This window comes from Panthera tigris, chromosome A1 (assembly GCF_018350195.1).
Source record: "Panthera tigris isolate Pti1 chromosome A1, P.tigris_Pti1_mat1.1, whole genome shotgun sequence".
Lineage (NCBI taxonomy): Eukaryota > Metazoa > Chordata > Mammalia > Carnivora > Felidae > Panthera > Panthera tigris.
Window position 1 is genome coordinate 113,019,890 of NC_056660.1, and position 16,153 is coordinate 113,036,042.

Here is a 16,153-nt window from a genome sequence, read left to right on the forward strand (position 1 = left end):
GTCAGACCCAAGGTTACTACTCCTGTTTTCTTCTAAAAGTTTGATATTCTTAGCTCTTACTGAGACAGAAAATCCCAAACAGGCTCCATGCTCAGTGCAGACCCTGATGTAGTGCTCGATCCCACAACCCTAGGATCACGATCCGAGATGAAACCAAGAGTCAGACGCTCAACCAGTGGAGCCACCAAGGCACTTCCCAAGTTCATATTTTATATACTATGTTATACAATCTTTAAAATTTGTAACTACAGGGGCACCTGGGTGGCTCAGTTGGTTGAGCATCCAACTTCGGCTCAGATCACGATCTCACAGTTCGTGGGTTCAAGCCCTGCATCAGGCTCTGTTCTGACGGCTCAGAGCCTGGAGCCTGCTTCGGATTCTGTGTGTGCGTCTCTCTCTGACCCTCCCCCATTCATGCTCTGTCTCTGTCTCTCAAAAATAAACATCAAAGTTTTTTAAAAATTGTATCTACAAAGATTTGTCATATCATAAAATACTCACTTATAAAAATCAACTGAAGAAAGCCTAATACAAATTTTTCTATATAGGGTAAGCATGACGTGATGACCAAGTTTTAACAAAAATGAACCAACAGATAAAACCTAGGACTAGAAAAAAGAATGGATGGAAATGTGCTGGGATGTTTAATTACTGTTTTTAACTGATGTGAACATTGCCTATTTCTTGTTTCTTTTTACTCTTCTGTATTGTTAGTGTCTCCTGTAATAAGCATAGAATATCATCATATTAAAAATTAATGCAGATATTTAAAAAAATCATTTAAGAGATGGCTTCCCGATCCCAGGAAGGCTTCACAGTGCTCTGTGGCACTTAAATGGCCCCTTCAGAAAACCTGAAAGGTGAACAACACTACCGAGAATTCACCCGCTCCCGAGCCCACTCACGGTGGCTCGACACAAGAAAAGATGAAGAACTTCCAAGCAGAATTCTCCAAAGAGAATGTGAGATTACCTGAAGCCTCTAGATGAAACCAGATGCAAACCCAAATGTAAATACTACCCTAATAAAGGAGAATTCCAGCAAAGGGAGACCCCACGTGGCACCCCACCAGAATTCTCGCCCGTCTGCCCAGATGTTCAGTGGTCACAAACGTGCGTACGTCAAACGGCTTCTCCACTCACTCCATCTCAATGGGCAAGGAAAGCTAATGAAATTCTCTCACTGATGCGCTCACTGTCCTCTGTCTCAATCCATGTGACAAGACAGCCTAAGTGTGCAGCCTCGTAATCAGCCTGAGGCTGGCCCAGCCGCCTCTCCATGTGTGTGTAGTGCTGACGATCTGGCAGGTGGGATTTGCCTCTTGAGCTGCTGCAGAGGCCAGACTGGCTGATGGGATTGTCTACAGATGTTTCTCAGAGAGAAAGATTACTTCCCTGATTGATGAATAAATAGAGTCGTCAACACTGTCTCCTTGGTCAGAGGGGACCCCTGAAGTATAATGTGGCAGGACAGATGTTTCATCTGGGAAGGTGTCCAAGACCCCAAGAAGAGGTATGTGCTCGACTGATACGGCGGGCCGAGGTATTCAGTCTGTGGGAGGGAGGTGGGGAGGTTGGACCCACAACGGCAGTGAACACCACTGCAGAGCCTTCCTGGCTCAGACCACCTCCCAAATCCGGATAAGGGAGTGGGCGCGCTGCCTCAATCACAGCCTCCTCTTTGGGCTGTTTTTCCAGTGAACAAAAGGTCCCTATCATCAGGAATGCAGCCATCTTCTTAGCCCTTACCTGCTGTGAATAACAAAGAGGGCAGCAGAAATGACACTGTAATGCACATGCTAAACCTCACGGCTTCCCCGAGAAGGAAGGACAAGCAGGCAGAGTCACCAGAGGAAGAAGCCAGGCACCTGGAGGGGGCTACCTTCTTCTTAGAAACATGCAACTGTGGGGTTTCCTGGCTGACCTTCCAAAACGAATGACATAATAACCATCATCATAATTGTTTTAGCAAGTGGCAGACCAGCCATCATTATGTGACACTAGACTATATGCCTTAGACAAGTGCGCGTCACTGAACTCTCACACAAGGACACGCACAAAAGAGCCCCTGCAAGGATTAGCAACAATTGCTACCCATAAGGTCTCTTTAAGAATCACTAGTGGGCGGCGCCTGGGTGGCTCACTCAGTCGAAGGGTTAAGAGTCTGAGTACTGATTTCTGCTCAGGTCATGATATCAAGGTTTGGTCCGTGAGTTTGAGCCCCGCATTGGGCTCTTGGGCACTGACAGTGCAGGGCCTGCTTGGTATTCTCTCTCTCTCCCCTTCTCTGCCCCTCCTGCATGCATGCGCACTCTCTATCTCACAAAATAAATAAATGAACATTAATAAAAAAACAATCATGAGAGGATGCACCCCAATAAACAGGAAAGAGGAATGGGTAAGTATTTTCATTAAATCCATTTTACAGACGATGAAGCACAAATTCTGAAAGGTAAAGTACATGCCAAGGTCACAGAGCAAGGTAGTAGCCAGCCTGGGAAAGGAACCCTGGTTGGTCTCATTCCCAAATCCATGCGCTTAGTCATTGTAATCCTGTGGCCACCAGAATACGAGGGAGATGAGGATTATGCTTTCCACACAAGCAAACAAGTGGTGGTGTTCCCAACAAAGAAACAAGGCACACCCAGACACACACAACCTACACCTGGATAGGCCTGAATACCAATATGGTTGCAGCCTCCATCTTGCACAGATTTGAGCTTAATGCTGACCATCTCCTGTCCGGCACTTTCAGAGGGGCTCTATTCCAGGAGGAAACAGGCAATGGTCTATCCATGTTGCACATCCATATACACACACATACAACCAGATGCTTAAAATCTAGAGCATTATCTCAAAAAGGGTATTTAGCTATTTGCAGCAAAAGAGGCCCCCTCTTACAACCTTCAGAGAAGGAAGAAATCATGTGCGGCAGGAAACTCTAGGATAGTTTTCTCAGAATATGTCTGCCTGGAAAACTTCTAGTGACAACAACAATTTATTTTTTTTTTTTTTACATCCCACTCCACAGTGAACTTAATTTTCCTTGAGGGTAGGAAAGTATGTAGCTTCAGTGTGTAACACAAGCCTGGCACATTGTAGGTGCTCGGTATCGTTCTGTTAAATGACAGTGAATGAATGGAGAGACAAGGACAGGATGAAGGGAGAGGCCGGCACACGGTAGTAACAGAAAACAGGAGTTTTGGAGCTGGACGGTCCAGGGTTTGAAACATGGCTGCCACTTCCTAGATGTATAAGCCAATTACTAATGCTGCTCTGTCTCACTCCCCTCATTTCTAGAGTGGAGACAAAAATAAATCCCAGCTTGACAAAAGGGCAGGAAGAATTCACGGATGTGGTGCTGAGCACAATGCATGCATGGTGTGTGCTAGGGTTTGGGAGTGAGATCTATCCTTACTTCCAGGGAGAATACTCCAGTCTGGAGCAAAGAGTAAAACACATTATATCTTGCATCTCAGTCTTATGGAGACAAAGGGTTACTGTTTTTAGGTGACCACCAGGCTGGATCTGTAGCTGTAGGGACCAGGTTTGCAGAGGCAGGGATGTTGAGGGTTCTGCTCCAGGGAGTTTCTCTGCTGGACCATGATGGAGCTTCCCAGGCAGTTTAGGAGGAAACCACTTAGGGAACGGAGGGAAATTAAAACACTTTGCAAAAGGAGCAGCCAATGGGACCAGCATTGCTCAGACTTCAAGAACTGCAGGAAGGGAAAGGACCCATCCGGCATGGTCCCATGGTCGAAACGGAGCTAATGAGCAGAAGCCACAGGAGATGCACTTCAGTGGGAATCGAGTCCCAGAAAGGCTGCATCCTTTGCTTGAGGTCATGGCCCAGCACAGGTGGATGGCAGAGCACGTTGCCAAGTCCAAAACAGGTGTGGTGACTCCAGTGCCCATGGACTGAACACCTACCTCTCCATTGCACAGCAGTACAGAAAGAAGGGAGAACAGGCCCTGCAAATGCCTTTCTCCCATCACCACCAACCCAACCCCACTGTTAAAGAACACCGTGTGTGTGTGTGTGTGTGTGTGTGTGTGTGTGTGTGTGTGTGTGTGTGTACACGCACATACGTTCATGCATGGGCACATGCTGGTTCTTGCTCCGAGTATTTTTGTAGGACTGAAGGCCCACCAAGGAGACTGAATTCAAAGGCTCTTTCTGCCCTCTATAAAAGCTTTCTCCCACTGGATGGAGAAAGCTGGGAGAGGTTGAGGGTAAAAAGGCAAAGCTTTAAAGATCTTAAAGAAGAGTGAGGAGACCTCCCTCCGTGCTGGGGAAGAAGGTGATCAAGTACTATACCCTGAGAAAACAGCAAGGCGTGTTCTCAGTAGAAATGGTGGTGTGGTGGTGCTGAGGAGGAAGAACCCCAAACCAGGGCGCCCCGACTGGCGAAGATGCCCACGGCCCATATATCTGGGCATGAAAGCAGACAACCCTCAGACTCCGAGGAACTTCAAAGGATTATAACACTGACAATGTCAGTGACAAGCAAGAGACTAATGATTCAGAACCTGTTTTCTTAGCTCTAAGCTTCTGGGATCTCTGGGGTCATTCCTGAATGAGGAATGGCCCCCACAATGACAAAGAAGGGATTTTCCATGCATCTGCTCAGATGAGGGCTCAGAGTTAAAGTTGATTTAAAATAAATGCAGGTATTAAAATTTTTTGCAAATCTGTGTTGGAGAATTGAGATGCATACCCCAGGATGACTGGAGGCACCAAATACCCTACAAAATGGCGATAGAAACGCCTGCTTTCCTTCCCCCCCCACTGTCCCCCACTCTGAGATTGGGTACCCCCAGATCTGTCAGTCGGAGAGCACTTCCCGGCCCCCGGCCTTACCTGGGGAGAAGGTGTTTGCGGCTGACACACAGGGCAGTCTGGTAGTCCTGGGTCACACACACTTTGTGAGGGCTGCACTTCACCTTCAGGCAGGGGTCTTTCGATGGGTCCAGGGCTGAGGCAAAAAGAGCAAGAAGAGGGGTGGGGGTGAGGACTTCTAAGGAAATTTAGTTTCTCTTTCAACTCAAATAAACAAATGGGAAATAAACAGACCATGTGTTTGCACTCTGGGCGGTTTTCTTAGGCTGATGGGGATTGGAATGAATACCCAAACCGAGGGGAATTCTGTGTCTACTGCACATGTTCTGCTTCAGCATCAGGATAGTGATTCCTTTGTGCTTTGGGGAGTTTCAGCATCTCCATGTCAGGCAGGAATTACTTTTAAAATCCTTTAGAATCTTACATACTCCAAGGACCAAGAGCTCCTTTTCCCTCTTTGGTTATCTGTCTGCAATTGCTTTTTATGACTTCATCCATGCCTACCTTTACTTATTTCCTACCACGTAGAAAGTCCTTGAGGACAGAGTTTTTTTGGCTCCAGTTCAATCGACACGGACTGTGTGCATCAATAAGCCCATGTTAAATTTTGGGAAGAGCTTCAGGAGGCCCAAAACCATTTTGCGCCATGCAAAGTTCCAACATAATAAGGAAGGGAAAAAGCTTACACATAAATATTTATTGTGCGAGGCAGAATGAGATAAGGGCCATGACGGGCATATAAAATGATAACGGAGCTCCAGAGAAAAACAGAGATCAATTTCTGGGGCAAGGATTAATGAAGCATTAATATGTGAACTGGATCCAGAAGGATGGGCAGAGTTTGGGAAAGCGAAGTTACAAAAGGCAGTCTAGACTGCCATGGGTGGACCATCACAGGGCACTTGATCCAATCAGTAAGTGTGGCTTGTGGGTGGTAATGATGGCGAGGGGCGAGGGGCGAGGGGCGAGGGGCGGGGGGCGGTGTGTGGAGAAGGGATGTGGAGTCGACCAAGGCACTCCAGAAAGGGTCTCCCAAAACAGTGGTTCCAAAACTGCACGGTTTTCCAGAACAGGCTGAGCGGCGGGCCCCGGGCTAATCAGCGCCCCACACACCGAGGTGCGCACGCTCATTACAGCAGCGAAGAGGCCGCAGGGAATTCTCCGCAAAGCAAAAGCAATTGTGCTGTCTCCCAGCTCCAGGCCTAGGCCTATTAGGCAGTAAATCCTTCATAACTTTCTCCTCAGCCCGTGGAGGCGAGGCCTCCCCGTGTCCTCCCAACGCAAACATTTGCTTAAACAAACTGGCATCCTGAGCAGGGACAGCAAAACTGCCATGAGAAACGCCATTGTGCCCACAGCTGCCGGGTCTCCCGGCCACCACGAGACCCCTGCACTTAGAGAAGTCGCGGTTCCTCTCAGCCCGCCCAGGCCCAGAACCTCCACACCATTTTCCTCAGACAGCAGCTGGGAGTTTCTCAAGGGACCTGAACACACAACATCCAGAGGCGTTTCTGCTGCTTGAACAGTTCAGGGCAGCTCCGTCCACTGCAGCAGCACCAGCCGCTATAAGCACAAGGCAGGGTGCATTTTTAGGCCAGTCAGGCCAGCAACAAGACCCAGGTCCTGGTCCCAGGGGAGTCATCTGACAGAGCCTACGCCCCAAGGGATCGCCCGGCTGCCTGAAGCTTAGCAGAGGGAAACGAGGTGCAGGAAGAATAAAAGAGGCTGATTCAAGCCCCAGCGACAGGGCATTCACTTTGAACTCTTCAGCTGAGGGCTGCATCTGGGAAGCAATGGCAGCAAGGCTTGTGTCCGCTTCCAGAGTCCTTCAAGCCTAGGCCTTCCAGAAACTCACAACAGGAGTTTCTGGTCCCAGGTGGAAGGCTCCCAGTCCTGGGGATGGCCTCAGACCACTGGCTCTTTTCTCGTGCAGTGTCTCCCACTCCCAACCCCAGGGCGGCTGTCCAGCCAACTGTGACTTGCCTTCCCAGGCTCATGCAAAATGCAGCCAACCTGAAGAACGATTACCAGATGACTGCTAATGACGGACCGTGGCAATCCTCCACTGCTCCTTCTCACACGCCCAGCCACCACAGGATGAGGGGAGACATCGGGGATCTCAAGGAACTTGGGGACCAGACCACAGGCAGCCCCAGCCAAGGTGCCAGCCTAGGTGCTTCCCTGATTGGTGCTAAGTGCTACAGAGCCCTTGGGATTTTCATGGGAGTGTATCACAGAGATGGAAACTAACAGGCTGCCCTAGGAGGGTGGGTATCCAAATCTGAAGTACTCCATGACCAGCTTCGTGGCCAAATTTGAGGTTCTTTTTGTTTTTGCAGCCAACTGCACAAACACCAATGTCCGTCGACAGGCAGTACAATCTTGAAGGAAGTAAGTCAGCCGAGCATAGTTTGCAAGAGCAGACTCCAGACCCGGTGTTTTCGAGTGTGAATACGGCTTACTCATACCTCAGCTGCCTCCTCTATATGGTGAGGGTTATACCACCTGCTCTTGGTTTGGTTATCTTAAGGGTTAAAGGGGCTAATATTTGTAAGTCCTTAAAGCCAACTTAATGTATGTTAAGTACCTCATAGGTGTTTGCTAATTTTTTGTGCATCTGGTCCCCAGAATGAGTCATAAGTCTTCATAAAAACAAGAAGAGCTAACACCCACTGTTTCAGACATGCAATGAACTAAGCCCTATAACTGGATTATCATATTTAATCTCAAAACCACCCAAGGAGGTGGCTGCTGTTAATGTGCCCGTTTTACAAATGAAGGTCTTAAAGGGGAGTCACCGATGAGAGGTGCAGAGGGTATCTGACACTTGGCCCATCGACTCCAGAATGCAAACTCTTCACATTCATAGGCCAGCAGCAAAACAATCACCTAGGATCTCCTCTGAAGGGTTGACTGCGGGGTCCACCTCACACCAAGTATGGAGCCCACAGGCACCATGTTCTTGGGAGTTCCTGGGGCATAAAGAAAGCCAAGGGGTAAAAGGAAGGGGGCAGTGAGAGAATCTGGTGCTTCCCAGGTCGGGCCATGCAGGACTGCCCCCATGGACCTCACACAGCCCCAGGGCTTCCCGAGAAGGGGAGGTGCCCAGCTCCGGGGAACCGTGCCCTCTGCGCTCTCCCTCTGAATGCGGCAACCCTCCAGCTAAGTCAACAGACCAATGTCCTGGTCAGTCTTCTTTCTGTAGCCTTTCCATGTGTGACACTACCATTAGGCTAACTACTACGGACCGCCCCCCTTCCAATTCTTGAAGCCAGCATTTCTTTACAAAGAAATCCAACGAAAAAATACTAATAAACGAAAATGAGTCACTTAACTCCATATACATACCTAACAATTTGCATACAGAAATCAAGTCTACTAAAAATTAATTACCAGGGTCTGAATACTTCAGACAGGGATGCGGATTATTTTGAGTAAATGAACTTCATAGAACAACAAAACAGTAATAAATCAAGCTGCCAGCATTCATTTAATCACCAAGGGGCATTTTGTTTCCGAAAAACAGCCACACTGAGATGGAAAGGGGATGAGGATAGTACAAGGAGTGTGTCATTTCCCTTTAAACGCCGTCTCCCAAGCGAGCTTTTCTAAGCAGCCCCAAGGCTCACAGCAATACTCTGGAAAGAAGCTGACACCCGCATTGGACAGGGCTGTGTGGCTCCACTTTCTGAAGGGAACGATAACAGATCAGAATAATAAGCAGCATTTGAGAGGCCCTTTAATAAGGTGCAGAGAAAGAGTGCAGGTGAGGAGGTAGGGAGAGAGCTGAGTGTTCGTGATAACTGGGAGCAGGCCCAGAAGCTTCCTTGTCAAGGGCTAATGATTTCTGGAGCCTGTGCTCTGAGTCTCTCTCTCTCTCCACGCACAGGCTGAGTGACAGGATGCAGCGATCCCCACAGGATGGCAGAGCCCTGCGTGCCCTCCACTGCTTCTCTCAGGGCACCCGCAGGACTTCTCCGGGACAGCATACCTGGCACAGAGCAGGTGTCCACGGGAGGTTAATTCCCTCTCTCTGCCCATTTCCCAAGACCAATCAAGTGTCCAGTGGCACAAGACACATGTCCAAGTAATTCGTTGACTAATTTTTACAAAAACCATTTTCAAAGAAAAAAAGAACAGGAACAAATTAATTTAAAGAGAGATTTGTTAAGCTGAAAAACACTGACTTCCAAAGCAAGTTAATTATAGGCTTCGTGTAATTTTTATTTCATTAATTTTATTTTTTAAGCTCACTGCTTGGTCTCAATTAAGGTAGTGATATTTTAATTATCTTAATTGTTTCTAAACTTGTTTTCCGGTTTGAGTTAACTTTTTAATTAGCTACATTGATTTTAAAATCCAGAATCAAGCCTTTTTGCTGTCAGTGGGCATATCCCATAAGCTCACTGGCAAAGGGTTGTAATTCCTGTGAGAGCAGAACAGGCTACCCCCTCAGAGATGCGGAGATGAGGGAATGTTCCATTTTGTGGGTTGGCCCCAGAGTCCCTGAGAGGCGCCTAGGGGACTGACACACACTTGGGTTTATTCCCTTAACACCTGTAGAGCTTCTGTTCTGTGCAGGCTAGAGGCCGGCATCTCCAGAGTGAACGTGAAGACATTCCTACCCTCCAGGGGCTCACAGCTCAAAACGGATGACAGACAACAGAAGGGCAAGTTCAGTGTGTTAGGGGAGATGTGGGTACCTTGCCCAGCCTTTCAGGGGGTAGGGAGAGCTCCTTGACAGACAGGTATCTATGGAAAATGGGTTTAAGGCAGGTAATAGGGTGAAGAAAACATTCCAGCTCGGAAGCAGCTCCCTTCCCAGAGGAATCAAGGCAAGTTTGGGGGAACTAAAGCATTTGTTGGGGCCACTGCAGGTTGGAGCAGGGGTGGTATGTGGGAAAAGTGGACAGAGTGGCAGCAGCACCATGAAGGGCCTTTAGGGGATCATGGTCTCCAAATCCTACAGTGTTGGCAAACATGGCACAACCTGGTGACCTTTGGCACATCCTCCCATGCTGAAGTTAGTGGAGAAGCTATAGGGAGAGAGAACCCTTTATATACCTTTTTCAGGGTAAGTGGCACTTTGATAAGAACAGACAAGCTGCACACTCTCACCCTCCAAAGAAGAGGGATATCAGGGTGGAGGTCTCTGTGGTTGGCTCTTAGAGCTCCCCTTTCTCCCTTTGCAGAACCTCTGGGGACACTGAGCCATGCAGGATTCTGGGAGGCAAGAAGCCTACCCAGTGAGTCTGACAAGCAAAGACATCATCTACAACAGTCATGTGAACTTGTGGTCCACTCTGGTGACTCCAGGGAACGTCCACAGACAAGAGGCCGCTCAACCTACAAAAAGTTGACAAATTAATGAATGTTTTCTGTCTTCTTGTTGTTTTGAAGACTGCTCTCTGCCTGAATCATGCTCAACTGAGGTTCATCTGAAGAGCAGACACTCCCAGTGATTCATTAGCAGTGACTTAATGGATGAATGACAAAGAAATTACTCCAAACTGCTAAAACCTCGTCAAGCTAAGATCCCAAACATTTATTACAGCTTGTCTGTCCCCATGGTAACCTGGGCATGCATCTTGCTCCCCCCTCTCCCAACCTCTGGAGGGGCTTGTTTACTAGCTGACGACAGAGCCGCACAGAATACAAAACAGAAGATGCTGCCCACAGAATTCTGCTGGAAACAGAGAAGAATGACAGTTTGGAAAAGCTCTGTCACCATTTTCAGCTTTCCAATCGAGGTACTGGATGTGTTCATGGGAGGCTGAACAAAGGGGCCCAATGGCCATGTGTCTGAATAAGACAGGCAGTTGAGTGACACAGACAGCTGAACATGTATGCCCTAGGAAGGGGGGGGGAGGGAACGGGAGTGGATGGGGACACAGACAGATAAGGACAGAGGAATAGATGATAAAAAGGTGCATCTTACCTAAGGAACCCCTCCTGAGAAGAGACATTTTCTTTTCCCTTCAAACAGAGGACCTAAGAACTCTTTTCTTTCTGTGTTATAACTAAAAGCATCCTCTCTCTTACACTGTGTGTGTGTGTGTGTGTGTGTGTGTGTGTGTGTGTGTGTGTGTATGATGGAGGCTAAGTTGTATAAACTGGTAATGGGCAATTATTCAGCCATGTCCCTAAATGCTAACAACTGTTAAATACAGGTAGATGGGTATAGAGGAGTTTATTTTATCATTCCATCAACTTTTGGGTATATATGAAAACTTTAATATTAAAAGGAAAGAAAAGAAAAAAGAAACATCCTACAAGCCAGCAAGTTAACATATAAGGCAAAAAATGTACATCTCGATAGTCTACAGTAAGAGGAAATTATCAACAAGTTGAATGTCCATCTACTCTACCCGGCTTGGGCTACCGAAACAAAATACTAGACACTGGGTGACTTGGACAACAGACTGTTATTTCTCACAGTTTTGGAGGATGGAAATCTGAGATCACGTTGCCACCATGGCCAATTTCTTTGAGACCTCTCTTGCTGGCTTGTAGATGGCCACCTTCTCACTATGTGAGAAGGCTTTTTCTCAGTGTAAACACACAGCAAGCCAGTAAGCTCTGTGATGTCTCTTTTTATTCTGCATACCTTTTTTAAAAAACGATTTTATTTACTTTTTTACTTAAATCCACATTAGTTAACATATAGTGTAATAATGATTTCAGGAAAAGAATTTAGTGATTCATCACTTACATACAACACGCAGTGTTCATCTCAAGTGCCTTCCTTAATGCCCATCACCCATTTGGTCCATCCATCCACCCAACAACCCTCCAGGGGCCCTCACTTTTGTTCTCAGTATTCAAGAGTCTCTTATGGTTTGTCTTCCTGTTTTTTATCTTATTTTTGCTTCCCTTCCCGTATGTTCATCTGTTTTATTTCTTAAATTCCAAATATGTAAAATCATATATTTGTCTTTCTCTGACTGACTTATTTCACTTAGCATAATACACTCTAGTTCCATCCGTGTTGTTGCAAACGGCAAGATTTTTTTTCAAGTTTAAAACATGTATTTAAAATTTTTTTTAATGTTCATTTATTTTTGACAGAGAGAGACAGAGACCATGTGCGGGGAGGGGCAGAGAGAGAGGGAGACACAGAATCTCCCGCAGGCTCCAGGCTCTGAGCTGTCAGCACAGAGCCTGACGCGGGGCTGGAACTCACAGACTGCAAGATCATGACCTGAGCCAAAGTCGGACGCTCAACCTACTCAGCCACCCAGGCACCTCTAAAACATGTATTTAAAATACAATTCATAAAATGCTTAATCTGCCGACTCTGGAGCCCTCCTTGTGGGGTGCGGTGGGGTAGGCAGCTGCCCGCTAAACCAGCAGAGCAGGACTGCAGGGGTGTGGCCCTCCCTCCCATGCCCTTCTGCTCAGACACCCAAGAGGCCCATGGGCACCCCTGGGATCACATAGCCAGAAAACAGGTCCCCAGATGTTTCCAGAGTCTCTGCTTACCAGGGAGGCTGGGGCAGCCCTGCCGGCTCATCCCTGAGCAAAGCATCCCCACATGGGGCAGAGCAGGGTATGGCTGGGCTAGACAGAGCAGGGCGGGGCACTAGGCTCTGGAAGAGGCTGATGGTAGCAGATAGGGTGTTGCCTCCTGCCTGCAGGTGGGGAGCACCCTGATTTTTTTTTCACCACCATATCACACTTATTATTCCAATGGCACTAATACAGCTGGGGGTGTTCACGGTGATGCTGCACAAAGTTTCCTGCCTTTTAGCTTCTTCCCAAAGAGAAAGGTCTACCTGCTTGTTCCTTCCCCCTTTCTGGGGGAAAATCCACCACAGACTATTTACCCAAATAAACCTCTTAATGCCTTTTTGTTGTTGTTGTTGACATTTGAGTTTCTGAAATGGAAAAAAAAAAAAAAAACTGTTGAGTGTCCCATCCTGCCTCCCCCACCCCCACCGGCTAAATAAGTCCCTGTTGCCAGGGCATTTCTGTTGCCTCTGATATCTTGAAATAAATATCGAAAGAAATGGCAGCAAGTGTTCACATTGAGTGATGGCACAGAGTGGGCCCCAGAACCCATCAGGTGGAGCGTCACTGGGGACAGTCTCGAGGTGTCATGGAGAATGCGAGGGCTTGCTGTGGTCGATTGTCAGCCGAATGCAAGGGCTGTGCTGAGTCCCACCCAGGGTAGTGGACTGCAGGGAGGGCAGCCTACTATTTGTCCAGGAAGTTGTCCAGGGCTGGGATTCCTTCCTTCAGGCCCTTGCGTGTTTCGGCCATCACCTGGCTGGGGTGGCTGGTGTGGTTGAAGAGATCCCCAGGCAGGGTCTGTCAGTGGTCAAAGACGCACTGGGAGAAGGCCTGGCCACCAGGGTTGGACCTCAGGTCAGCAGTGAACCTGAAGGACTCCTTCACAGGCAGGTAGGCCTCCACGACAAACATGGGGGGGGGGCGGCTGGACTCCTCAAAGACGTGACCATGCTTCCTGTTCAGGACACTATAGATGCCACTAGCCACTTGTTCTGGACACTGAATATCCACAAGGTAGATAGGCTCCATGAGACAGGACTGGGTGGTCAGCACACTGGCACAGAGACAGCGCCAGCCAGTAGGGATGATCTGGCATCCGCATGCAAGGTCACATCAGGGACATCGAAGCACACACCCCACGTTTTCCTTGCACAGGGCTTCCTCTTTGGTGGCCCACTGGAAGCCAGCTACCATACTGTCCTTGATCTCGTTGAGGCACTGCACACCCTTGGTGATATCGGTGAGGACACTGGGGCTGGCGTCAGGCCCAAAGCATCAGATCTTGTGGGCTTCTGCCACATCCCACTCATACTTCTCGGCCAGATAGCGGACCTGCTGCTTGAGTTCTTGGTGGATGGACACTTCGCCCTTGTCGATGTCCTTGGCCAGGCCATCGGGGAAGGGCCACACCTTCATGCACAGTCGGTTGTGCCTATTTTGGGACTTGGACATGCAGAGCACACTCGACTCCTCACTGACTGTATCCCGATAAGACACCACAGGGTTGGATTTCTTGATGGGAATGCACGCGTGGTCCTCCTCCAGGTCCTTCAGACAGATCTCCAGGTACAGGTCGCCAGCCCCTGCGATGATGTGCTCCCTTGACTCCTCAATGATGCCCTGCACTGTGGGGTCCAACTTGGCCAGGCATTCAGGCCCTCCACTAGCTTGGGAAGGTAGGCTGGATTCTTGGCCTCCATGGCAATCCGGACAACGGGGCTAACACTGAACTTCATCACCCGCATGTTGTGGGCATGCTCAAAGGTGGTGATCGTGCCATTCTTCACCAGGAACTGGTCCATGCCCACCAGGCCCACAATGTTCCCACAAAGCACATCTTCAATGGGCTCCACATAATAGCCCATCTTTAGGATTGTTCTCTGGATGGGCTTCAGGTACAGGTCCTCCTTCTTCCCAGGTGTGCAGTTGGGCCCCATGATCCTGACCTTGAGACCAGTGGACACCAGCCCCGAGAATACGCGGCCGAAGGCATAGAACCAACCTTTGTCAGAGGTTGGCACCATCTTGGAAATGTACATCATAAGTGGGCCTTTGGGGTCACAGCTTTTAATGCCCATGGCTGAATCGTCACCCGGAGACCATATATACATATTTTTATACACACACACACACACACACACACACACACACACACACCCCATGAGATGTCTCTTCTTATATACTATCTTACAGGAATAGGGCCCTACCCTGAGGACTTCATTTAACCTTGGTTACCTCTTTAGATGCCCAATCTCCAATACAGGACACTGAGAGTTAAGAGTTCAACATATAAAACATTCAGTCCATAACACCATCTATAAGGAAACTGTTACCTTAATTACAAGACATCCATTCATGAAATCTTGTCCAGCTGTTATAAAAGAGGAAGTAGATCAGTGTGCACTAACACAGGTAGATATTTATAACAAATTAAGTAAGGAAGCAAGTTAAAATATTTGCAATGGCAAAGTAACTTCCAAACACCAGACAACTAATAAACGGCAAAACTAGTACTCAAACTAGGTCTGCTTCTCAAGGAAGGACCTTTCCCTTTGCTATCCTGCTGACCTTGAGAAGTCCTTCTGCCCACAAAGTCCTAGCCTCCACCCACTTACACACCAGAACCTTCCATTTCTCTACTATCCTCTCCCTCCTGGGACTATCCCTGCAAAGACCTGTGAATGAATTCAGACACCCTATGCCGTCAGGCCAACACCACACCTGATGTCTGTATACACTGGTCTAGAAACCTCACCTGCAAAAAGTAACCTTCTCTTGCTTCTTAGAGAATCTTGCCTGCAGCGGGGGAAACAATGAAGTCATGACTATTGTCCAGAGCAAGAGCAAGTGTCCAGCCCTAAGAGAATTTGGAATTTGCTTCTGAGTTATAAGAGAACACCCTAGGTCTGGCTGGAACTACACAGGCAGTGACTGGAAAGAGCTTTGCCTTTCAGCTCATGGGCAAAACAAGACATTATGAGCAACAACTGCTAAGTCCTACTTGTCTAATTTACAAGTCCTGATCATTAAAAAAGAATGTATTAAGGGAAGTCTACAGCAGCAGTGGAAATATGCCCCATAAAATCACAAGCCACAAAAGTATATTAACCAGGCCAGGCAATCCCACTTTCTCAAAGCTATCATCCCATACCTGCCTCAGTTTCCCAGTTGTTCTGGGATGGTAAACAAAGGACCCTCTCTCCACGTTTCTGCCAAGAAACTGATTTCCTTGTAAAAGTGGGATAGGGAGACAGGAGGATAAAAGGGAGGGGGGTAGTATTAACTACGTGGAAAGAAAAGGAAAGAGGGAGCATTTTATTACATAATGCATCATCCAGTTGAGGGGCTGACAGTGGCGACAATGACACTTACCAACTATATATAGAATAATGTACTACTATTCTAATTAACCAATGAGGAAACTGACACAGAGATGGTAAGTAACTAACTTGTCTGTGGTCACATAGTTGGTAAATCTGGACTTCAATCTAGAGTACTCTCACACCAAAGGTGATGCTCAGAGCCACCAGGCCACTCATGAGCAGCTTATGATGAGGAGAAAGGTAACAAATACAGTGCCAAAAAGCAGCATGTTGAACATCCCTGTCCACCGCCCCCAAGAATCATGTCGCCCAAAGGATCCACAAGAAGAAATTAATACTGTGAAGAAAATATTGTACTATTCAGAAGTCAAAGCCAGATTGCTGGACATTTGAGTAAGCGTATATTACTTTTATAATGAATATGAAGGTCAAAGTTTCTTTTCAAGGTGATGCTCATGCCCAGTCAACTTAACTTTCTC

At 47.7% G+C, this 16,153-nt stretch overlaps 1 protein-coding gene and 1 pseudogene across 2 annotated transcripts in view; both read right to left on the bottom strand.

Annotated features, from left to right (window-relative positions):
• SPOCK1 (SPARC (osteonectin), cwcv and kazal like domains proteoglycan 1) overlaps positions 1-16,153 on the bottom strand; it is a 510,780-nt gene that overhangs the window by 151,809 nt on the left and 342,818 nt on the right. For both annotated transcript variants that reach the window (XM_042984416.1, XM_042984423.1), the window contains one exon: positions 4,861-4,975. In XM_042984416.1, the coding sequence (XP_042840350.1) occupies positions 4,861-4,975 (115 nt within the window). The remainder of the gene's footprint in view (positions 1-4,860; positions 4,976-16,153) is intronic.
• Positions 13,036-14,462, bottom strand: LOC102963074 (annotated as a pseudogene).